This window comes from Populus nigra, chromosome 11 (genome assembly GCF_951802175.1).
Source record: "Populus nigra chromosome 11, ddPopNigr1.1, whole genome shotgun sequence".
Classification (NCBI taxonomy): domain Eukaryota; kingdom Viridiplantae; phylum Streptophyta; class Magnoliopsida; order Malpighiales; family Salicaceae; genus Populus; species Populus nigra.
The window spans coordinates 3,493,660-3,518,477 of NC_084862.1; the positions used below are offsets into that span (position 1 = coordinate 3,493,660).

General features: G+C 31.7%; 2 protein-coding genes and 1 long non-coding RNA gene across 3 annotated transcripts; all 3 read right to left on the reverse strand.

Moving 5' to 3' along the window:
* Positions 1–620: 620 nt before the first annotated feature.
* Positions 621–3,237, reverse strand: LOC133668729 (uncharacterized). Its single transcript, XM_062088680.1, has 2 exons — positions 2,943–3,237; positions 621–1,048 (listed from the first exon to the last, which is right to left on the reverse strand). Exons 1-2 carry the CDS (start codon positions 3,013–3,015, stop codon positions 825–827), a joined length of 297 nt encoding a protein of 98 aa, XP_061944664.1. The 5' UTR covers positions 3,016–3,237; the 3' UTR covers positions 621–824.
* On the reverse strand, positions 1,327–2,936 carry LOC133668730 (uncharacterized). Its single transcript, XR_009833777.1, has 2 exons — positions 1,501–2,936; positions 1,327–1,410 (listed from the first exon to the last, which is right to left on the reverse strand). It is a non-coding gene; the product is annotated as an uncharacterized LOC133668730 (long non-coding RNA).
* A 4,972-nt stretch (positions 3,238–8,209) lies between the features above and the next one.
* Positions 8,210–12,675, reverse strand: LOC133668502 (uncharacterized). The gene is made up of 5 exons (XM_062088398.1): positions 11,645–12,675; positions 10,525–10,986; positions 9,871–10,248; positions 9,723–9,790; positions 8,210–8,619 (listed from the first exon to the last, which is right to left on the reverse strand). The coding sequence occupies exons 1-5, from the start codon at positions 12,236–12,238 to the stop codon at positions 8,412–8,414; spliced, it is 1,710 nt and encodes a 569-aa protein (XP_061944382.1). The 5' UTR covers positions 12,239–12,675; the 3' UTR covers positions 8,210–8,411.
* Positions 12,676–24,818: the final 12,143 nt, after the last annotated feature.

Consider the following 24,818-nt stretch of genomic DNA (forward strand, 5'->3'; position numbering starts at 1 on the left):
CTTTATGCAACACATGGAATAGAGAAGTGATAAATCAACAGCCGCTCAAGACGATAGATAGAGACGAATTAGTTACCAATTATTCGAGCCCGTTTGGTAATTTAGTAGTAGGGCAGGCTATCCATGAAAACCATGTTCTGAGATTTGAATCCCCAAACGTTGTTCAAGAGGAACGAATCCCCTCATCATCCATCACAAAAATGGATTGTTATTCATCGAGGAACATCAATGAATAGAAACTGGATCCAAGATTTTCCAAACCAAACAGCAAAGTCGAAAACCACAGTAATCTATGATAAGACCCTGTAAATACATGGCGGCACTTCGCAAAAGTGATGGATAACCATTCAAACAGCGTCCAATTTGCGAGCCATGTTCAGATGCCGAGGATATACAAGGAACATTTAAAGCTAGCAGAATGCGAGGCAAAAATAAAGGGCTAAATGGCCAGGGCTAATACTTTGGTAAAACAAGATGGTAGAAAATTGAATGATAACCCGTTCCACTGGGATGTGCCTGACGACCATATCAACTCATCACAACAGCAAAAAGAAATTTGAATTCTCAAGTGATCTTAGGCATGATAGACAAAGCAAAAAGAAATCTTAGGCATAATACCATTCGACGGAATTGGTTTCCCTACAGGAGGATATTATTAAGATGCAGTATTGAATGTTTATTTCCAAAAATAAACAGTGAAAAGCAAATTGAACAGTGAAAAAAAACAAATAGGAAAACTATCAAATTGAACCCATGTCAACAATCCACAGCACAGGTGCTACAAACTTGTTCCAGTTATTGCAAAAGAAGCTCTGAATAATGACCTAGCCAGATGCGGTCTTTTTCTGCTGGAAAATGACAGCATAGATAGGAACCAGGACTCCAATGCTGAAGGCAGTGAATACAGCAATAGGCATTTTGATTTTCTGATACTTCATCCTGTCCAAATTGTACATGTGCTTTGCATGAAGATAGAATGGTTCATCATGGCCATGTGCATGACCTCCACCCATCTTCTTCACCCCTGTTGAGTGGATACCTCTATTCACTGTCACAAGACACGACCGGTTATTTCTTCTGTTAATTCAGTCCTAGTACCATAAGAATAATCCTGACATAAACCAGCCACAAATAGGCTGGGAGCAAAAGCAGTTGAGGAAGAATAAAAGTTCTGCATAAGCTTCTTTCAACATTTCAAAATGACTTTGGGAGAGCGAGGGAGAGAGGAAGGAAAATGGGAGTGGACAAGATGCAGTATTGTTTTTCAAAACAAGAAGCCTGCCTTGACAAATTAACTTATGTAAAAGAACTAATGTGAACAAGATGTTTACCAAAATTTATAATCACATTCAAAACTATCTAGTAGAAACTTCAGCAAGTACAATCCAAAGAGGGAGACGTGGTCAATAACTGCATAGACACTTAAAAAGTATTACAACTCAATCATGTCTTCCAGCACTCTTCCATGGAGTTTATCAAATCTATTAAAAAAAAACAGACCAGAAGGACACCAGGGTGTTATCTGCTGATGTAGAGGCTGTGGCATTCAATTCTCCCACCTAACCAATCTCTATCAGAAAAAAGAGTAGAGTAACAAGAGGGGGTGATAAAAACTAGTTGGCAAAGAAAGGGAATTGTGGATGCAGCACCTCCGCTTCACTGATAAAAGGTATTATGCTCACTAAATCTACCTTTCCAGCAAAATGAATCCAACAGATCATCACTTCACATCTGGCAACAATCCATTTCCCACTCATCTTTGCATGAAACCACAACATGAAGTTTATCTAAAACCTCATAGTTCACACATCCATCAACAGCATCTGCATTCCCATACAATCTTAAGCTGGGATGACATAGGATTAGATAGAATTGGAAAAAGCAAAGATGTTTGCTAGATAGGTTTGGTTGAAGACTAAAATGCAATATAATGGATTTACATGTATTTCATTTATCAATTAAACACTAAAATACATTGAATTTACTCAATTGTACTGAAAGCTGTAGCTTTCTTATTACATACCCCTGATAATTAAAAGACAAGATCTTGTTTTTTTCACAATAAAACAAGAGCTGAGTTTTTTTTTAGGAAAAAAAAACACAGATACCAAAGAGAGGATCTAAACAATCATTTTAATTTGTTTTGTTGCATGAATTAATGTAAAAAGCTTACAAACTTTTAGTAAGACCAACCAAGGTTCCATAACAACATGCATTTATCATTCAACACGATTGTCAGTGTATATTTCACCCCTATGATCATTATTATAGTCTCTTACTAGTGGGGAAATAATAATCTTCATTGAAAGCAAAACTATGTCCACGTGGGTAAGAAAAAGCTTGCCAAATAGCTTGTCTTCATACAACAATAACCAAGCCTCGATCCCAGAAAATAGCCGACTTCATAGAGTAAATATTACCTTACACTGGCCATTACATTTCATTGCAGACTAAAAAGATTCGAAACAGCTCAATTATAATCCTAATAAATGTGCAATGACTCTTATCACAGTATATTGAACATTACCTAATAATCAAAAAACAAGGCAAGAAACGAATAGCTAATCCAAGTTTGCAGGCACAATAATACACTTCAGCTGCAAATTTTAGTCTTTTCCATGATGTATAAACAATACCCAGTAAACATTAACCCTCTCACAAATTATAAAACAAAACCCACAATTTCACTTTTTTAAAAAAAACACCAGAAACCAGTCATACGTGAAAACATCAAAAAACCTAGTGTCAGATCTAAAAAGAACATAACCCTCCATTTCTATCCTAAGACCAAAATCCCAAAACCAATAAAATCCCAGTTACCCACTACTTTCCCTCACTTTCTGATCAACCAAAACAGACCACAATAGAATTTTTTTTTTGATAAATAATCAAAAGGCTTACTAATTAAGATCTTTGTGGTTGAAAAGAAGAGAGTTACTGACCTGACTTGGATAGAAGAGATTCGGAAGCATTGAATAGCTTGGAGGCGGATCTAAGACCGTTGTTCAACGCCATCTCTTTTGCTGTTTTACCTGACAGAAATGGAACAAAAATCTTCCTCACACACTTTTGTTTTTCAGGTTTCTATTCCACCGGTTGGTTGCATTAAAAAATGGAGTGATGATGGATTGGCTCTAGGGTTGTTGGTTTTTGGGCTGCCTTGGGCTATTTCTTGGCCCAATTTCACTGCCAGAACAATCACTAAAGTCAGCCGGACGCGCCGTCCAAAATCAACAGAGTGACTGATGTGTTGGCGAGTACTTTACCAACAGCTTTTTTAATTGCACAAAACTAAAAATACCCTCAAGAACAATTAACAATAACAAACATACTAACAAAAATTACCACAAAACCCCTAAATACAAGGCTAAAAAATTGGAATAATATGGGTAATGTTGTAATTTCACTGTTTGACCAACACATGAAATTACAAAATTGCCCCTGTGCATAAAACTTTGAATAATTTTATTCAAGGTTAAAATTTATTATTTTATTATGTATATTTACAAACACAATTATCAAAGTAACTCCATTTAATTCCCAAAAACATTCATGACTTCTACCAAGTAAAGGTTAAAGAGAAAATAACTAAAAGCAAGACAGTAATTACACTATTAAAATAAATAGTAAGAGGTGTGTCTGTCTATATATATAAAATTTGCAGCTTCTGCAGCATTATGGTGGACCCCATTGTTTTTGTTAACTTTTTATTTTATTTTTTATTTAAAAAAAATGATGGGACGTGGGAGTTGACTCGCTGAAGCTTTATGAAACTATTAAAGAATTGATTATAATTTGAAAACTTGGTTTGGTTGATTGACTCATAACTTGGTTAATTTGGGATTAAAACCGGACAGAGTTAAAAAAATAGATTAAAGAAAAATTTAATGTGACCCGGTTAAAAATCCAGTTGCAACATATTAACTTTTGTTTTTTACTAAAACAACATCGTTTTAATTAAAAAAAAATTGTTCGGTGACCCTGTTAAAATCCGGAACTCGGGTCTTGAACCAGATTGGATCTGAAAACTATGATATTGATCTCATGACTATTATTGAAATACCATGGGTTACATTAAAACTTACCAAAAAAAATAGGATTGTTATGAAAAATATTAAAAATAGAGGAATGTGATAAAATGAACCTAAAATTAGAGGTACCAAAGTGTTCCTTTTCGTAAGTAAAGGCATGGTCTTTATCAATCTACGCCTAATCGCTCTGAATATAATTATTACTCCAACCACATTTTCCTGCCATACTTGTTTGTCTGGATAATAAACGAAATTACTAATGTCTATATATATATATATATATATATATATATATATATATATAAAATCCGCACTACATTGCATATCGGATAAAAAAAAATTTAACTTAAAAAAAAAATCAGGATAAAAAAAATTATTTGACATTGTTATTAAATTTAACATACCAAATCAATTTTAAAACCTTTCAATCCGATTCTTTACTTTACTTGAGTTTAAGATTAAACAGTGTGAGAGTTGGCAAGGTATAATCTAGTAGAATTGGTCTATCCGAAAGCAACACGACCGATCGGTGGGATGAAATTGAGAAAAAAATAAAATTAACAAGGAAAAAACTTCTCAACCTAACTTCTTATTTAGTTTAAATTTAAAGTAAATTGTGTGAGAGTTGATTTCATATAACTTAGATCCCGTTTGGGAACGCGGCTGCGGCTGCGTTCCCAAAAAATTTGAAATTTTTTTTTTGCTAAAATTTAATATGGTTTGTACGTTTTGGATCGTTTTGATGTGCTGATGTCAAAAATAATTTTTAAAAAATGAAAAAACATCGTTGCCATGTATTTTGGCACGAAAAGTTATTTGAAAAGCACTCGCAACCACACTGCCAAACACGCTCTTAGTCAACTTAACAATCTAATGGCAACCTAGTTGACTAGTAAAATAAGTGTAAGGATAAAATTGATAAAAAAAAAAAGATAAAATTGACAAAAAAAAAATCTTTCAATCAGACTATTTGCCTAACCCGAGGTTTAAAATTAAATTATGAACGAGTAGCCCTGACGTAATTTAATCAACTTGGATGGTCCAAAAGCAACCTAGATAATTGTTATAAAAAAATCTGAGAATAAAATTGAAAAAATAAAAGGATGAAATTAAAAGAAAAAAAGGTGGTTGAATTGAAAAAAAAATTGTTTATGTAAATAATAAAGTTTCATAATATAATCCTATTAGTTTGTTTAGGTAATGTAATAAGAAATTTTATATAATATAATAATATTTTTTATTGAATTTTATTTTAATATATAGCGTGATAAAAAAGAATCTTCTCAAATATCACCATAAAATATTGATAAAAAAAACACATACCTTTTTTCTCTTCAATTAATTAGTGAAAATCACTATCAACATCAAATGTTAACCAAACATTTTTATTTATTTAAAGGACAAGCATATAAAGTCCCAAATCTTTAAGGGCAATCTAGATTATTAGGTCGTTATCTGTTCTTCATCTTCATCGTAATTAGATCTTCAATAATATAGTAACGAACTCACAATCAAATCCATACTTCGATTTTAGTATCTTTACGTGAAGCTTGTATATGAGTTATCCTTTTCATATATATATATATATATATATATATGAAACAAAGTTTTCTAAAATCCTCGTTTTGAATAATAATAATAAAAAAAAACTCATGTTATAGACTAAATTATATAAAAACTCCAAGATTTGACATTCTTTATATAGTTTGTCTTTATCACATGTCAAGAAGGATTTTAGTAAATCCTGAATCTATTAATATATATTAATATATTGAAGATTTAATTGAAATTAACTCCTTAGATTGGATATTTTTTTATATATATATTTTTAATCTAGCTACAACCAACCTCTAAGCCGAAGGTACACTTGGGAGTAAATCTTGCAAGAGGATGGAGTTGGCTTCATTAGAACTAATAAATCTGTCTCGATTATTATCCAAGATAAATATGCTTGTGTAAACACTTTGACATCTTGAACGCGCGACTGGTCACATGAAATTGAAAAATCAATGCTCTGATTGTCTTCAGGAAACCGAGGATCACGGCATCCTGTCTGTTTTAGATTAATTTTCCCAAAGACCAAATCTGTCAGCCACTAGGGCTTACCAGCATGTTTGAATAGGTTTAATATGATATATATGTCTGTTATCCGCATGTTCATAGATTTCTGAGCAGACTAAAGAATGACAAAGGAAAGGAGAAGCAATATGAATTTTTATATTAAAAAAGCTCCAGATTAAAATATAGATAGATAGATCGATGAAGACATACATATTGTGAGATGAAGGGTCTATCTTTGACGGAATAAATAAATAAATAAAGATGCCACGTTCCTTTTGCAAATGGCAAGCTCCTGAAGAGCCTGAATTGTCTGTTACAAGCTAGCTAGGAAGTTATGCAACTCTCTATATTCCCCTTCTCTCTCGCTCTTGTGGAGTTCATCGGAGGGCGGATGGAGGCTCTAGTCTTCCGATCCTTGCATCTTGATTCTCTTCATTTGAGGCTTTAGTCCTACTTTTCCGAGGTCCGTCTATCTTTATGGGAGTGGCTCCCCTCTCCCCGCCCTTCTCCCTCCACTCACTCGGAGTTTAGGGTCTTTTGATATCTATCCTTTCTTGGTTCTGATCTGGATTTCAAGTGCTTTAAGTGTTTAGTTATGTTTCCTTCTTCAACCTTTTTTTCCCTTGTTCGTTAATGGATGGCAAAGATATTGACAGGGAGTTTCATGCTCATGCCAACTATTTTGGGAGGAAGTTGCTGTGTTTGCTCGGCTGTATAGGAATAGGATTGGCGGTTCATTTGGCTTCTGAGGTGGCGAGTGTGTTAAAAAGTGGCGGGTGTAGGTGGTGTGCTAAAGGGTTAATCCGTCGTTGCTAGATTCAGAAAGTTGAAATCGAGATGTATTATATTCTTTCGTAATGGAGATGTATTGTTCTGTAATAGAGATATTGCAATGGTAGATTGGACATCGTACTGTGCTTTGCAATTTACATGTATTTGATTTTCTCATCAATGATATACTGTATCTCGTGTTTTTTTAATTAAAAAAAACGCTTTATTTTTTATAAAGCATTAAGTTACTGTTCTAAAAAAAAGGGACAAAAACAATAAAAACAAAAGAAATAATACAATAAAAATAGAAATTAAAATGATTATCTTTATATTTTATTAGGCTACGGTGAGTAAGACAAAATAAAATATATAAAAGTTTATTTTATTCTTAATAAGTATTATTATTAAAATTACATATTTTAAAAAATAATTAGATAATAGTTTTTTACTTTAGTTTATATTAAGTGCTAAAATTAATAATATTACAATAACTCTAATTATAAAATCAGTACTATCTTGATAGATTGATCCAGAAACCTAGCCAACTTGAGGATTGAATTAATCCGAGTTTAAAAAAATAAAATAAGAATTGACTCAGCCTAACCGTAAAAAATTCAAGTTAACCCGAGATAAAACATGAATAAAAAAATATTAAATTTTTTTATAAAAAAAATAATCAAAACAAAGCTGCTTTGATTATTTAAAAAAAAAAACAGGTCAACCTTTTTGACCTATAACCTAAACCTTGCATTAAGTTGACTTTCTAATTAAGATTTAAAATTATAATAATTATTATTTTTATTCTTATGTTAACCTGCGTTAACCCGAATCGACTCTCCTGATATGCGACTCGAGACTTGTCCTAAGTTAACCTCCAAGTTGGTGTTTAAAACAATGATAATAACCACTTCTCAACCTCACTCGTTACTCAAGTTTTTTCTCATATTGACTCTCGAATTATATTTTAAAAATATAATAATAATCATTTTTATTTTTATATGGACTCGAGTCAACCCGGCCTATGACTCAAGCCTCGACCTTTGACCTAGGCTTTTGCCTAATATCAATTTCGAATTGAGTTTTAAAATTATGATAATAATCATTTTTATTATTATATATCTTAATTAAATAATTTAGAAATTAAAAAAATTACAATAAAATTTTAAAAATAATAAATAATCTCTCCTGAAATATATCTCATTTGTACCTCATGTTTTAAAAATAAATTCCCTCTAAAATTAATATATTTATCTCTTCAACTAAATATATTTTTATCTCTACCATCTGTACTTCTTCTATCCTAGAAGAATAACCAAGCATACCTTATATTTCGTGAAGAATAAAGCTTCAAGCCTAAAGCAACCAAACATTGGATTACCAAAGCATTCAACAATCATACAACCATCTCTACATCTCTAAATCCTAATGTTAAAACAATTTTTACATCCACAAAGAAACTAGTCACATCATCCAGAGACATGTCAGACAAACACGCAGGTACCTCTTTACGTGATCCTGGGGTCAAGAAAACCAGGGCCAGACAGACAATCACTGGCCAGACATGAATGACATTGCCCGAGTAAAATCTAAGGATTTGAGAGCAGACTCGGGGAAGTGTGCTCCGTTTGGTAAAAGCAATCCACCTTCATGAGGTAGTACGACCTTTCGCTGGTTAACACCACCGTCACCCTTTGTAGATGGAACTTCCTTCATTTTCTTCACATGTTTGAAAAATTCTGCAACTTGGCGCGCATAGCTTCACAAAGAACATCATTAACCAAATTAGTCCAAAAGCATATGGGGCTTTAAGAATCAAGCGTGTATAAGATTTTCAGCATAACCACTAATAATTTAAGAAACCTTCCATGCCAGGAAACAAGAGCATTTTGATTTTCCTCACTGATTGCAGAGCTCATTCAAGTTGGTGGTACATGCCTACTACACTTTTCAAATGGGGCTACAGACCAGGAGGCAGCAATATAATTCTAATTATAACAATAACTACAATGATAAACTTCTCATCAATATTCCACTCATGAATTCAACATGTCTTCGCTTTTGTTTTCGTACAAGCACAAGAGAGTCATAGTGTGTTTGTGTTTGTGTTTTTTTTTTTCATTCGATAGCTGTAGAGTGCAACATTGAGTGCAATGTCAGTCAGCATGTTTGTACCATATATTTTTTTCTTTAAGACTTGACATATGAGAGACATGGTTGTACAATAAACTTAAATTTCCTGCTCCTGCGCAGCACACAGACAGGCCCTCTGCATAAGACTCCTCAATTAAAATTAAAAATAAAAACTTAGACATACTAAATTTGGTAATATGACTGTTCGCAGACAGCAATTCAACACCACATAACAAATAAATTGGATTTATGCTAGTGCAGCCACCAATTCAGGAGATATGATGATACAGCCAGCTTCAAAAGATTGGCCAAGAAACTGAAAGTACATGGGAAGACTCGTGTTTGCTGTATTCTTACAGAGAAGGACTGTAACTTAACGCTTAGTGGTAGCAAGCCACAACTTGAAGTTGTCTGGAGTTCGTTAATTGGAGCTAACTCTCTTTTCAATGCAATTTTGCGGGGTAAGATATATTATTTTATCCATTGCCCTTCTAAGTTGTTTCATTATTGTTTCTACATTGGTGGATGCCATTTTAAAATCTGGGATTTTCTACATTAGAGAGGATGCCTATTCTCCTCCTTTTAATTCAACATTGTTCCAATTAATAATTCTTATTCTCTATCTAAAACATCATATGTATTACGGCAAGGGTGACCATTTTAAAACAAAATAAAATTATATATCTGCTCATAAGATGAGAGATTTAAGTAAAATGATGGCTATCTTACTTCTCCTTGGCTTCAACATCCCTGCTGAAGTCAATGTTGGCTTCACAGTCAAGAATCAAAGCAGGGACCTGCTCAGAACAAAAGCTAAGTAAGCCAGTTTTTCTTTTCAATCATGTGAATTTCATAGGAAAGGGTACGCGTTTGATACCTTTTGAATACTGGAGTGCATATGATCACCTTCCAAATAGAACACCCTGTCTCTTATATCAGGATGTAGGGCATTATCCAAATTTAAAGGTAGCTTACTTACAGAAAGTACCCCATGATTACCACTTTCAAATGGGAATAGCCAGCTCTCATGCTTGTCATGCAAGTCACGAAGATAATCTAGGCTGACTCCACCTTCCTCAGTTCTTTTCCTATGCATCATTCTCTTGTGGCAAGTATCAGGGCTTGCTCTAAGGTAGATGAAAGCATCAGGAATAAGCCCAGGCAAAACTGAGACAACTGGATCAAACCAGGAGTCATAAATGCTGATTTCCATCTCATTCATCCACTTTGCCTCATGCACAGCTCGTACGAAGACCTTTATCAAGTAAGAGTGAGATTAAAATTTATCAGCCTTGAACGCTTAAATCAGGTTTTTGTTCCTCTCGCATGGGATCAACCAAATGAGAAAGAACTGCAAGGTTTTGAATCCATGTTTGATCATAATCAAACTTAAAGGAAGTACTTTAATCCAATCATTAGGGATGTAAGAGAACAGCCAATCAGTATGCTTTGGCCCTTCTGGTAAAAATGAATTACATTAACTAATATAACTATTTGTCAACTTTAAAACCATGATTCAAAGGATGCTTACCATTCTGTCGCTGAAAACACTTCTTTCCATCAACCTGAGTGGCTTCAGCCCACCAGATGATTCTCTTTCCTGCATAACCCTTGTCACAAAGACATAATTCTGGAAGGTATAGGCATACCTTGATGGGTCAGCATAGAAAGCATCAAGTATATTAAAGTGGTCAGGCCCAACATCCTGCCACTTATCAATGGGTTCAGGCACCACCTCAACAAGATCTCGTAGCTCAATTGTATCACTAACTATTCTCTTAAGAAATGTTGTCTTTCCAACACTGATATTTCCCTCAACACAAAACGTGAGTCGCTTCTTAGGTTTGGGCCTTGCATCAGAATTCAAATCCTTTAACTCTTCATCCACGCTCTCTTTGATGAAAGTTGTTATGCTCTCAGCATGATTTTTGTGAATAATTCCCACAGAACTCTGTAAATACTCAACCATTGTCTCGCTGGATTTTCCAAGAAACTGCAACAAGTAACCCAGAATTCCTGTTGGTAACTTAGTATACAGTTAGAGAGAGAGAGAGATGGACTATGTCCAACCTTTGAATGAAATTTCCTCCATTCACCATTAAACATCGAATTATACTTGCTCTATTGAACTATTTATTTCAATCCGCAACCACAGAAGTCTGGAAATCACATGCAATCAGTAAGCCCAATTTAGACCGGCATAAGAGATCACCTTTAACAAATATTGAATTGCAGTTTCGCAACAGTATAAAGCTAATTGGACCAAACAATTACATCTATAGAAGTGATTCCTCTGTTCTCATCAAAACACGAAGTGAAATTTAATCTCTTAAGATGTTTGCTCAACTCCATGGCTGTAAGAACTTGGTACCAATGACAATCATTGCGTCCAATTAGGACATGATTATAATGAATCTTGCATTCCTATAGTTACAAAATTCTAAAACTACTGGCATTTAGCAAAATCATCAGCACCAAAAGGAGCTGGTTCGCATAAACAAAACCAAAACCCCATTTCAACTCTCCTAAATCTAAACCTAAAACCCATCAAACCAATACTTCATACACAGCAAACAAACTCCAAATCAGGAAAAAAAACCTCCAGAAATATAACACCAAAATTTAAAAATAACGAAAACAATGACCATTACCTTATCCTTATAAAACTGCTTAAGCTCAGCCATTCCTGTAAACCCTTTCTCCACCAATTTCCTCAAATTCTTCGGCCCTACACCAGGAATTATCAACAAATCAGCATTCCCCTCCATATCACCACCCGTCCCCTTCTGCCTCCTACTCAACCTCGCGGCCTTTTCCTCCGCACCCTTTTCACTCTTTTCACCTTTTCCTTCCTCGTCTCCATCCCCACTACTCCGCACACCTTCACCAGCCGCCAAAGCCGCAGCAGTCACAACAGACCCTTCCTGCCCACCCGCCACCGTGCAATACCACGCCGGCCGTGCCACCACCCATGACCTGATTGGGGTATTTGTTATAAGCCCAACAGCGCAACGGGAAGCACTGCAGGCAGTCGTTGAATAGAAGCGGGAGGGCAGTGCGGGTGCGAGAGTGAGTTTTTTAGCTAAAGAGGCAGCTAAAGAGGAGCTATTACTGTAAAAATAAGTAGCAGCTGGCATCGAAAGAGAAATATAGGAATAGTTTTTGTTTTTAAAGAGAAAATAATTATTAGAAACAGAAGTACAGAGGAGGGGGCTTGAGGGGTTTCTTTGTAGTAACTTCTGCATCCCTCCTAACAAGCATTTGAGCTCACTTCCTTCTCCTTTGAGTAAATATTATGTCTGTTCCTGTCCGTCTATCTGCCTCTGTCTGCATATATTCTTGTGTGGGATAGTCAGGGGAGGCGGGAAGGCGAAGGATGCTGTATTGTTAAATGGGGTTTTGCCCTAAGAAGAGGGATTTTAGGGTTTCGCTTGGGGTTCTGTCAGTGGGAGGTTTATTTTGTTTTGTCTTGTCTTGGGTATCTACTTAAAAGCATATTGTCCTGTTCTACGACCTGGTTTCACGGATTTAGGGAAGGGGGATTGTCCTTGGGGTTTTTGGCAGACAAAACAGAGGAGCTTTCTCTCTCTCTCTTTCTTTCTAGGAATACTCACAGTGACAGAGATTTTTCAACAATAAAACATTTAAAAAACTGGGAGGCCAGGAGTCTGTTCCGACTCTGATCCGATTGTGTTTTAAATGTTGTTTTTTAAAAAAGAAAATTGAGTTTTTTTTATAATAATTTTTAATAATAAAAAATATTATTTTATTATATTATTAAATAAAAAAATTGAAAAAACAACTATCCGGAAACATCCCACCTGTGTAGCAGATCGCACCACGTTATTATCTGTTTTTAATAAGATTGCAGCATGTTATTGGAAGATTCTATCTCTTGTCCGGGATTAAGTATAGGCAAAATGATAGGCAATATCTTCCTCTCTGGTGTTCTTAACCGGCAATCTCTTCTCCTGGCCGTTGCCGGATCGGTGTGCAACAAAAAGATTGTGTTGAGTGGCCCATGAAGGAGATTTTTGCCGGAATTTGACGCTAACGTTTACAAAGGTTTGAGGAGGAGGAACATTAAGCTGCCGGGGGAGCGGGTTGCTTGTTGTAGTCGACGGGTCATCAATAGAAGGGGAAGGATAAATTTAATCTCTTGTTCCTAGCATCAGTTGCATTAGTTTCTTTTAAAAAATAAATATTTTTATTAGTTTTTTTTTTATTTTGTTTAACAATACTAATATTAGTTAGATTTTATATATATTAACTTTATAACTATTTATTTTCTTTTTTTCTTTTTCAATGAAATTTAGACCGAGTAGTATAAAATAGCTTCTTTAACTTATTTCTGGTTGAGTTTTCATATTTTAAGATTTTAATTTAGAATTTAGAAAGATATATTTTTATATTTATTTTAAATTGTCTAAAACGTTTTTGATAGTGTTCTTATTGCTTTTGATTTTTAAGAAATAAATGACATCGAGCAAAAAGTTGGGATTTTTTTTAAAATAAAGTAAAAGTATTAATACGAAAATGAAGATTTATACTTGCAAATTAATTTGTTTCAATTAAGTTTCAATTATTACTCTTCTTATGAAATACAATGACGTACAATATTGAATGTTAAATATCTTAATCTATGTATATATTTAATTTTTAATTATAATTAAAAAAATATATTATTTTAATATATTTTCAAGTAAAAAGTACTTTGAAAAACAATCGCAACCACACTTCGAATGTTTTTGAGATTGTGATAGCGGTAACGATTTAAAGTGTATTTTACTTAGAAATATATCAAAATAAAAAAAATTATTTTTAACATCAACACATCAAAACAATCTGAAAATAAAAAATAAATTTAATTTTAAATAAATTTTTTTAAAAAAAAATTTAAAAAATATATCACATTTCCAAGTACACCATTCCAACCACCTCAAAATTTCGTAGTTTTCCCGCACAAGACATTCAAATTCTTAGAAAAGTATTCTCTCGAAGGGGGCAAAAATCCTACAAAAATATGGGATGGGCTTCCCATTTCCTTCTCGGCTGTCGTGGACATTAACATTCAAGTAAGACCCGGCCCGAACTGGGTGCGCAAGAGCCTGCTGAAGTTGGACCTCGTTGGCAGTAGAGGCCAAGCCCACCTCTCAAGCCCAAACATATTATAAATAATCCAGGCTAATTATGTTCTGTTAAAATAAAAGCCCATGGTCACTATTTTGGGTTTTAAAAAAACCGAGCCCATAGCTTGATACGATCCTAAAAATCTTATAATTTTTAGTATTTCTATCAATGAAAATCCCACATCACCATTTTTGTCTCCTTTCTCTTGAGTTGCATTTATTAATTTGATCATTATTAGTTCAGCTAAAAAATGGAGAAAAAGTATAATTATGAAACTTGCCTATTATTTCTACAAATATAAAATCATACCCTGTGTACTACTTTAATTCTAATTCTTTGCTCATTTTAGTTTCAAATTCTTAAGGAGCTCCACATATTTTCTTTTACATTATGCTCTTTTGTACATTAAATCTAGTGGATACTAACTATTTCAAGCTCCCTTATGGGATGAATATTTTTTTCTAACAAAAACTTAAACATGTAGGTTTTTTCGACATGTTTTTTTACATAAAAAATATTAAATATAAATTGAAAAATATATACACATATCTAATTCAAAAATTGAGAATCGCATGTGTCAATAAATAAAAAAAAATAATTAATGATAAATAAATATGTATTTGAAAAAGTTTAGAGGAGAATGTAAATAAAAATATTTGATCTCGTAACATGAAATATTTACCCGATAATGTTCAATGATTGTGTTAATTAAAATCAATTTTTTTATTTTATCAACTAATAGAAGAAATAAACACACAAATAGAATTAATTTAATAAAATCAAAGAGAAAACATATCTTGCAAGGTTGTACCTATTAGAAATTCTATCCAAAAAAAATATTTTTAACTTTTAAAAATAAAGTTCAATAAATAAAACATAAAAAAATTATAAATAAATTAGAATAACCTTGCCAAAAATTAAATACATACAAAATAATTAAAAAACCAACCACTATTTAAAAAAGAGTAAATACAAAAACAAAAACAAATCATAGAGAAGTGATATTAATTTAAATATAAATTAAAAATATTTTTAGAAAAAACATAAAAAAAATTATAATTAAAAAAAATAAGGTTAAATGTTACTAGGTTTGATCCATTTATAAAGAGCCCGCGCGTGGGCCTTCAAGAGCAACCCACGGGTGGGCTTGATTTTAAAAACAATTTAATTGATCATGTCATCAACTTGATATTCTTTGAAAAAAAAAATCTTAACGACACTTCATCTGGTTTTTCCTAAATTTCAATCACTTTGGGGCTAAAAAATATTCTAGATCCGTGTTTTTTATTCAAAAACTCATTCTCAACTTATTTTAAACTCAAAATATCTAGAAAAGAATCTAAATACTTTAACAAACCCATAAATGACCTTAAAAAACAAAAAAAAACACATAAAAATCCAAAATCAACTCGAAAAAAAAACTTCACGAGATCAGATATGAAGTTTTAGGTAATTTCAAAGTAAAAAACACATCTAAGTGTAACTACCCTAACCAAATAAAAAACATGTTGATACGAAGATCAATCATTTTGGTGATTGAAATCGGTGTCAAAACTAATTTTCTCTCTTTACCACTAAAATTCAATGATTTTCCTTTTACTCTTCTCAAATCGTGGACTAAAATAATAAGAAAAATAAAAATTTGTACCATGAATTGCAAAAATATTGAGGGAAAGGAGAAATACATTGAATTAAAAAAAAACTAAAACAAAAAAGTTAAAAAAAAATTGTAAGAAATTTATGATGCATTTTTTACTTTGATTCTCCACCTTGTAATTTTTCTTTTTAGTAAACAAATTTAATTCAGTTATTCTTTAATTTATGCTACAAAAAGCGCAATCTTCTAAGAAGAGAGAGTTAAAAGACCAAAATAAAATTAAATAAAGAAAAACTTTGAACAATAAGTCTATAGTAATGTGTTACACCTTTCAGTGTTTTCAATAAATGGACGATATAGTACTTGAGGGCCTAGTTGTTGTGGTGAATCGTGTACCTTGTTCCGTTCTCGTTCCGGGTTCGATTCTTTATGTGCACACTAAATAAAAATAAATAAATAAATAAATGGACGATACACTTTGTTTTTCCATTTGTCCCCTGAAGAAAACTCCAGGCCTCGCCACTGGTTTTATTAATGGCCATGTGTTTGACCCTATATACTGCAGAATTTAATTAACCAATAAGACCATTTTCCCAACAGTTTTATGCGTTTGATTATAGTACTGATCTAGCTTTAAAAACCAATTAGTGTGTTGAGAATATTAAACACAACGATGATGGCGACCAGTTGTGTTATTGGCTCTCCTCTCCCATTTTTCTCAGGCTGCCATGATGATCATCTCCAAGTGGGGGTTTGATTTCTCTGGTATACAATGCGGCTGCCAGTTGCCAGCATCAAAATTCTTAGCTGGGGCTAACTAGAAGGGTCTTCTTTCCTCAGCATGTGACTATTAGGTGAATTATAGATGCCATGGAAGCTCGACAGTGACATGGAGAGGTGTCACAATCCAGAGAGAGATGCAACAGGTCAACAGAGTTAGGTAGATGTAACATGGGTTCTTGCGTGCAGCTCTTCTAGATGCAAATCCAACTCCCATTAATTTCCCTCTCTTTTCTTATCAATCATTTTACACAGCAGAAACCCTAAAGGAAAAACCAAAAGTAGCCAGATCCATGCATGCATTGATGAACAAAGACAAAGGTAGCTGTAGTTTCTAACGTCACTAAGCCTATCAGCCTCTACCTTTCATTTTCTGGATGCCATGGCCCGCGTCTTTGTAGCTGCTACTGCTTAACCCTCTGTAGTTTCTATGATTTTTTATTTTTTATATTATCCTCGCTATTTCCATCTTATTCCTTCAAATATCTTTAACAAAAACGAGTAGATAAGTATTTTAAGGAAGGTAATTTTAGCATTAATTTCTTCTCTTTTAGTGTAGTAAATAAAATTGATTTTTAGATATTGAATTTCTTTTAGAATTCAAACATTTAAAATGATTCTAAAAGTTTTATTAAAATCTCTGAATCCAATTAAAAATTATCAAAAAATAATCCTAACCCAATAGTTTAAGCTGTTATGTGAGATTTCAGGATATGATTTATATTATTTTCTAACACATCTTCTCATAAATGGTGAGATTCAGTCGTAACTATTTGGTCATCAATGCTTTAATACCATGTCAAAAATCATTTCAACTCAATAGCTTAAACTGTTAGGTGAGGTATCAGAATATAATTTATATTATTCTCTAACAAAAAAATTACAAAAATATAAATGATTAGTAGAATAAAATATTAAATTAATCAATTATCTCAAGTTAAGAAGACCTTTTACAACTGAAACCAAGATTATAACTCATATATAATAATAAAATTAGAACAAAATCCAGGTCCCAGGGACCTTATTTTTTTTATTTTTTTTCCAATAATTAAAAGGCTCCTTGCGCATTACACAATTGAAGTAAGATCACTCCTGCTTTATATCTAAATTCTTTTCACCCTTATTAATATATATTTATAATTCAATCTTTGATCAATATAAATAAAGATTAAGTTCTTTTTTTCAAAAGTTTAACAATATATTCTTTACATAAACCCAATCTACTCAAAATAACTCAATATTACTTTCTTGATATATATTTCTTAATATTTAAACCCATAAAATCTCAAGTTTTAATCATGTCATCTTTGAATCTTGTCGTCATTATATTTTTAATCCAAGATTCAATTACCTGTCATTTGTTGCTGAGTTGCGCTTACGAGTGGCACAAGACAAGAGAGGCTCAACACGACGTGAACTCTGTAGATGCCACCTGAGCTCTACTAGTTTTTGATAGATAAATGGGCACTTTACAGAGAGGTGCTTTCTTCCTATCATGTGATTACAGGCTTATTCTATGAAGGAGTTGGCACTGATGGTGTCATCACTCCTAAAACTAAACACACTAGGGTTCTGTGGGTAACCCTTTTTTTTTCTTTTTTCTTTTTCTGATCTTCTAGATGCTTCTACTTTCTCATCACCGTCTAACATATATATATATATATATATATATATATATATATATATATATATATATATCACCGAAATTAAGTATTAAATAGTAGTAAAATGGAGAAAAATGTGCATGGACAAACAAGAAAGGGGCCAAAAATCAGACCCCACGAATTGATGACAAGAGACAGGGGCAGTTAAAATCTCTAACATCACTTTTCTACCCACCCTTTGATCAATCTTCAAAGGTTAAATGTAAATTACTCCATTATTTATTAATCAAGAAAAGAACCCCAGCCACATGGGTCACGTAAATTGCTTCCTTCTACGCTATATACGGCCGGGTAGATGGGCTCACGTGGAATTATGGCCTAGTTGACTTAAAATTCAAGTTTATTAGAGAAAAATAAGTTTAGAAAAATCAAGTTTATAGTGGTTAGCTTGATAAATATATGCGTTTTTTTTAATTATAATTAAAGTTATTGATAAGCTAAAAGTATTTCTAAAGAATTAAGATAAAATGAAGGTTTGAATTAATATTAAAGAATCAATTCAATCAAAATAATTAATCTATTATGTGATATTTCAAGATATAATTTATATTATTTTTCAATACATTCTCTCAAATAAAAGTTGTTTATCTTTAAACTTGCACAACCCAAGTAATTATTACCACACTCTCGATTTTTTAATTATAATTAAAGTTATTGATAAGCAAAAAGTATTTTTAAAATATTCAGATAAAATGAAGGTTTGAATTAATATTAAAGAATCAATTCAATCAAAATAATTAACTTATTAAATGAGATTTTAAAATATAATTTATATTATTTTTTAATATATTCTCTTCAATAAAATTTCTTTACCTTTGAGACTTGCACAACCCAAATAAATTTAAAATTAATTTATATTATTTTTTAATAATAAATTTAAATATATTTATAAATCTCATATCTCTCTAGGATATGGAAGAAGAAAAGAAGGTAATTTTGGTACGTTAAAAGTAACAAAAGGTTAAAATAAAAAATTAAATGGCATAACATTGATTGATTTGATTGATTGAACCCAAGTAAAAAAAGTCGGTAGAAAATGCTTCCGAGGATGGACATCAGTTATTGATGGATCCCACAAAAAAAAAAAAACAAGGTTTGGTTTTATACAAACATAAAAGCTACCTAAAACAGGCTACATGTCTATATCCAAGGTCAAAGGGTGACTGATTAATCAAGATATCCTTGTCTGTGGGCAGGTATATATCAATTTTCTTACTATGAATTCCTTTTTAATTTATTTTTGGATAAAAATTTTGCTGTAATTGTCATTATGAGGCTATAAACAAGCTCATTTATTCCTATTTAGGATTAATGCATGTTTAAATGGGGATAATGCTCCTCAATTACATAATAATCAAATAAATTATGGTAATGAGAAGGGAAGTTACTAATTATAACTGTTTGTGTTTTAATATTTTAATTATAATTAAAACAATCAATTTATTGTTGTTTTTAACTTCAACCCTAATTTGTTTTTAAATGATTAGTTAATTTTCCAATGAGGGGGCAAGACTTGTAAGATACAACCTAATTAAAGGAGTTGTTCTAAATCTTTTACAATTCAGACGTTTCCTACCCTAATTCCCCTGTTCTTCAATTTTCCTCACTCTAATTTCTTTATGCTTCCCATATGGGCTTTGACAAGCAAAGAGGAGGCAAAAAATACTATACAAAGGACCAGGCAAGAAAATATATATATATAGAAATGGATTATGGCAGACAGAAAACTCTTTCATCCATCAACTGCTAAACATGGGCGCATGCAGAGTCAGATTGACAGGCAAATTAAGCAAAAGGGTGCCTCATGCTTGTACGTAAGCTTTAATATTGCTCGTTCACCTAATTAGGTTTGCAAAGGCACAGAAAACACCCGACCACATGTACCACACGCACCAATTAACTTGCATAATAAATGTCTATAAATGAATATGAATCAACCAAACATTTCTACTTGAAGGAGTTATATATATATATATATATATATATATATATATATATATATATATATATTAAAGGAAGCTTAGATATATAGCTAAAGGCATTGGGTACCTGTAGACAACTGGAAATTTAATTTTGTTTAAAGAAAAGGAAGGGTCAAATTTGTTTGGATGGCTAAAATCCCATGAATTCCCATTAATATTTGCAGGGATCACATATACCTCAGTACTGCATGGGCACATGACACCCTCTCTGTCTCTCCTGTGACCCTTCCTCACCACCAAACCCTAACTAACCTAAACTGTTCGATCTCTTTTCTTCACAATTTCCCATAATTTTAATCCTAGATTCGCTTACCTACCTACCTCCCAAACATGTCACATGTTCTTTTCGTCTCTCCCCAGTAAGCGAGATCGACGTGGTTCTGAAATTAAATCCTTTGACTATACTGATAAATAAGGTTTAAGGTACTACTGCGCCCCAGAGGTTTGCCTATGGCCAATATATATGGGATAGTATAAGCTCTGATCTCTTGTCTCCTGACCACCATAGGCGTTTTGCAAAATCTGAAAAACCACACTAGCTTGTACCGGTAGGGATTTGGATAGTTTAACACAGAAGACGGCCAGATTATTATTATTATTATTATTATTATTATATGCATTAATCAATTATGCACAGATCATAGTATCATCAGCCAGTCCCATGCATACAAGCTAGCTTGAATCTCACACATTGCACAAGGAAACATAAACTACTAGCTTACGTGTCTATAGTTAATGAATTGGGAGAGAGTTCCGGCATGCTTTGTGGACCATGCATGTAATAAGATTCCATACAAACACGTGGTTTATGATTTTTATATATATATATATATATATATGCCAATTTATAAACCAATTACGGTCCCGTGGATTGTTGGTAAGCCTACCTCTTTTGCTTTGGCATTTTCCCCTTTGGTGCTATTAAGGTTCTAGAAGTACCAACTAAACCACCGGCGGTCGGTCTAGGACTATAAAAACACAATCAGAGTACACTGATTTGTATTGTCAATTTTACTAGGTTGTTGAGCACATAACAGCACAGTTAATTCGTGCAAACCAAAAGGTATAATTTGACTGGTATACATGGTTTATAAATTTGACTGGTATATTTGCTGGCGTTGTGTTACGGGTATGATTAAAAATATTAAGAATAGAATTTTTTTGATAATATTATTAAATTTAATTAAATAGTTTGATTTTTAAACTTGCTAACTTAGTTCTTTACCTAACTTGAGTTTTGAATTAAATCGTGTGAAAGTTGATTTAAAGTGAATCATTTAATTTAATGGATCTAAAAAACACTTGAATGACAGGTAAAAACATGACATGACTTTAAAAAAAATTAAGACGATGATTTTTTTTAATATTAAGACGATGTCAAATTGGATCGACCTCGGTTACCTTGCGACTTGGGTCATGTATTTCAATGGGTTTGATTACTTTGTTGTTTATGTAAATTCTTTTTATTTAATTTTATAATAAAATTAGATTCTTACAAAATCGAGCACCAACCCTAAAAAAATGTTTATTTGTGATCGTGATAACCATATAGAAAGTAAAAAAAATAAACCATGAATTCTATTTTTCAGCCAATCCAATATTGGAGAAGAATGAAATAAAAAAAACAATTAAAAAAATTAAAGGACAAAAAATTAAAAAGCAAACATATCAGGTTTGATGGGTAAACCTATTAAACCCATGAATCATGTAACTCGAGCCAACAAGTTAAACCTGTAAACCAGGTAATGGACTCCATTAGGATTAATAATTAACTTGTTTTTTTTCTAAACTATTTTTTATTTAACTATATAATAACAAAAATAAACAATTGCAAAATCAAGCGTCAAATCAATACTTAAACTTTTTTTAAGACATGATAACCTCATAGAAAGTAAAATAAAATAAATTATAAAACTCAATTCTCAACAAACCCAATATCGAAATATATTGAAATCAAGAAAAATAATTTTTTTTAAAAAAGAGAAAATTTCACTAAACCTGTCAACAGGCCAATGGACGTTCTAAAACTTAATAACATGTTTTTTTAAAAAAACTATTTTTTTAACTATATGATAAAAAGAAAAATAAACGATCACATAATTGAGTTGAATTAATAAAAAGAAAAACTATTGTTAAACCTGCGAACCTAGGTAACAGGGTTACTGTGTCAAACTTGCAAATCGGGTTATTGACTCCACAAAGTTTAATAACTTAGTTTTTAAAAAAATTATTTTTTATTTAATTGAACTTTTTTAAAAATAGATCATACCACAATACTGAAATATTTTTCTGATACTACTCTGATGTTGAAATATTTTTTTGATATCGCAATAATTATGTAAAAGATAAGATAAATTAAAATAAATTATCAACTCTAAATTCCTATAAACACATTATATAAAGACTAAATTAAAAAAAAATAACCAAACAAGAAAAAAGATGAAAAAAATTATGGTCGCAATTCAAAGTGCTAATAGGTGCGTTGAAACTTTTTTTTCCACACCTTTTAACTTTATGCTTAATCCTATAAATACATCATATAAAAATTAAATTAAAAAAATAACCACAAAAAAAAATGAAAAAAAACTATGGTCACAATTTAAAGTGCTAATAAAGTGCGTGGAAACTTTTTTTCTCACGCCTTTTAACTTTATACTTAATTTGTGTTGTAGGTTTGACCACTTCCGTCGTCCTGTCTATTTTCTACCTTTGTTAGGTAACATAAAACCATCTCTTGCCGACGAGGTTTTAACTTAATTTGTGCTCATGTCTAAAGTTTAAATTCGAACATTCTTTTTTAACAAAAAAAAAAAAAAACAGAGAAGAAAAGAAAGCATAAAACTTTCCATACACATGATTTACAAATTGTTAATTTGTAATCACTAAAGCAGTTAATTAGTCTAGTTAGGGAGATTTAAAGGAAATAAAATTATAAATAAAATATTTTAAAATATTTAAGAAATATTTTATTATTATTATTCATGTATATCTGATAATTAGGGTCTTGGATAATTTTTATTTTGTATTCGGAATTTTTTACTAAGTAGAGGTAATTTTCATTTCATAAAATATAAATGATAAATATACCTTATTTATTCTAATTTTTTTTTTGTTAATTATTAATGGGTTTTTATAAAAATAGAAAGGAAGAAGAAGAACTAAATGTAGAAATTAGAGAAGAAGAATGATTGTGTTTATATCTCATAGTATAAGGTTTCTAATATATTTTTTTGTATATCCGTGTTTCCTTTTATATTAACTGACTTGACCTGCTTTATACAACGTAGGAAAGGTAAAGATATAATCTCGTAATAGTAAAATAATATTACTCTACTACTCGTTTCATCATATCTAATTAATAAAAATATAAACCGTTTGTTCGTATTTAATGGAATGTGATGGGTAACATAATTACTAATCCATGCCCAAAATACGAGATATCCAGTATAGAGTTACCTTTTAGTTATACATTGAACATGAAAGGAGTTATGTTCAACTCATACACTGAACCTAAAAAAAATTGAATTAGCTTGTAACTACACCTAATAATGATTAGAGATAAGCGCACCATAGCCCAAGGAGCCTATGGATACTTTTGAGTTTCATGCACATATATTTTATAAAAGCACAAGATGTGGAATTTCGTATTATTTCATTGCTTGTGTAGGATTAAATGCTTCTACGATTTTAGTTATGATGTTAAAACATAAGAATTGTACTTCCAATTTCTAAACTAATTCTCCTACATTAGAATTAAATTTAATTACCATTTTTACCAAACTAAGAATAGATTATTTATACAGATGGTGCCTCCAATTAAATATTAATCGTTCCATTATATAATAAGGTCAATGTATACTTTTTTTCTCCTTTTTCTAAAACAATGGGACAACACTCTCTTCTATTGACCCCTTTTCGGGTCATGGGTGGATGTGTGAGATTTCTGGAAAAAGATTGAGCATTTACAGTGTACTTTGTTCGGCAGGTCTAGTTAGGTGAGATAGGGTCCATCGAAATTAAGAGGAACTCGCCCCTAAAATCATGTGAAAGCAAGTCAAATATCCGGATCAGGAGAAAAAAATAAAAAAACCCTTTCAAGGCGACAATTTTATCCAATTGTTACCTGGTTAAATAGTACCCTTCCGTAAATTTCTGGGTGTTTTTAAGTATATTAATTAAAAATATATTAAAATAATAATAATTCTTTTAATTAAAAAAAGTTTTAATTTTTACAAAAATACTTGTAAAACATAAAAATAACCAGTATTGGCTATAAAAGTTCCAAGTATTTGTGTTACGGCATAAATATTATTGACCCAAATAAAAGTCAATCCATAGTTTAAGAAATTTTTATTCCAATGGAAATTGGAAACTAATATTTTCTTCTTTAGTTTCTTATTCAATATACAGGCAATGACTAATGAGGTCAGGGGAGAAGGGCTGCTAGATCGATTTCTCTCTGGTTTTTCTTATGATCAAGGCCTAAAAAATGAAAAACGTTGCGTGCTTTGACCTAAAAATATTTCCAGTGTTAGATTAATTAATATTTAATTTATCAATAATACGTAAAATATAGTTTTTTTAAAAAGAGTGACAAGAGATTACTTTACTCCAATGTTAAAAGGATAACATAAAAAATTGTAAAATAAATTGTAAAAAATAAAAAATATTA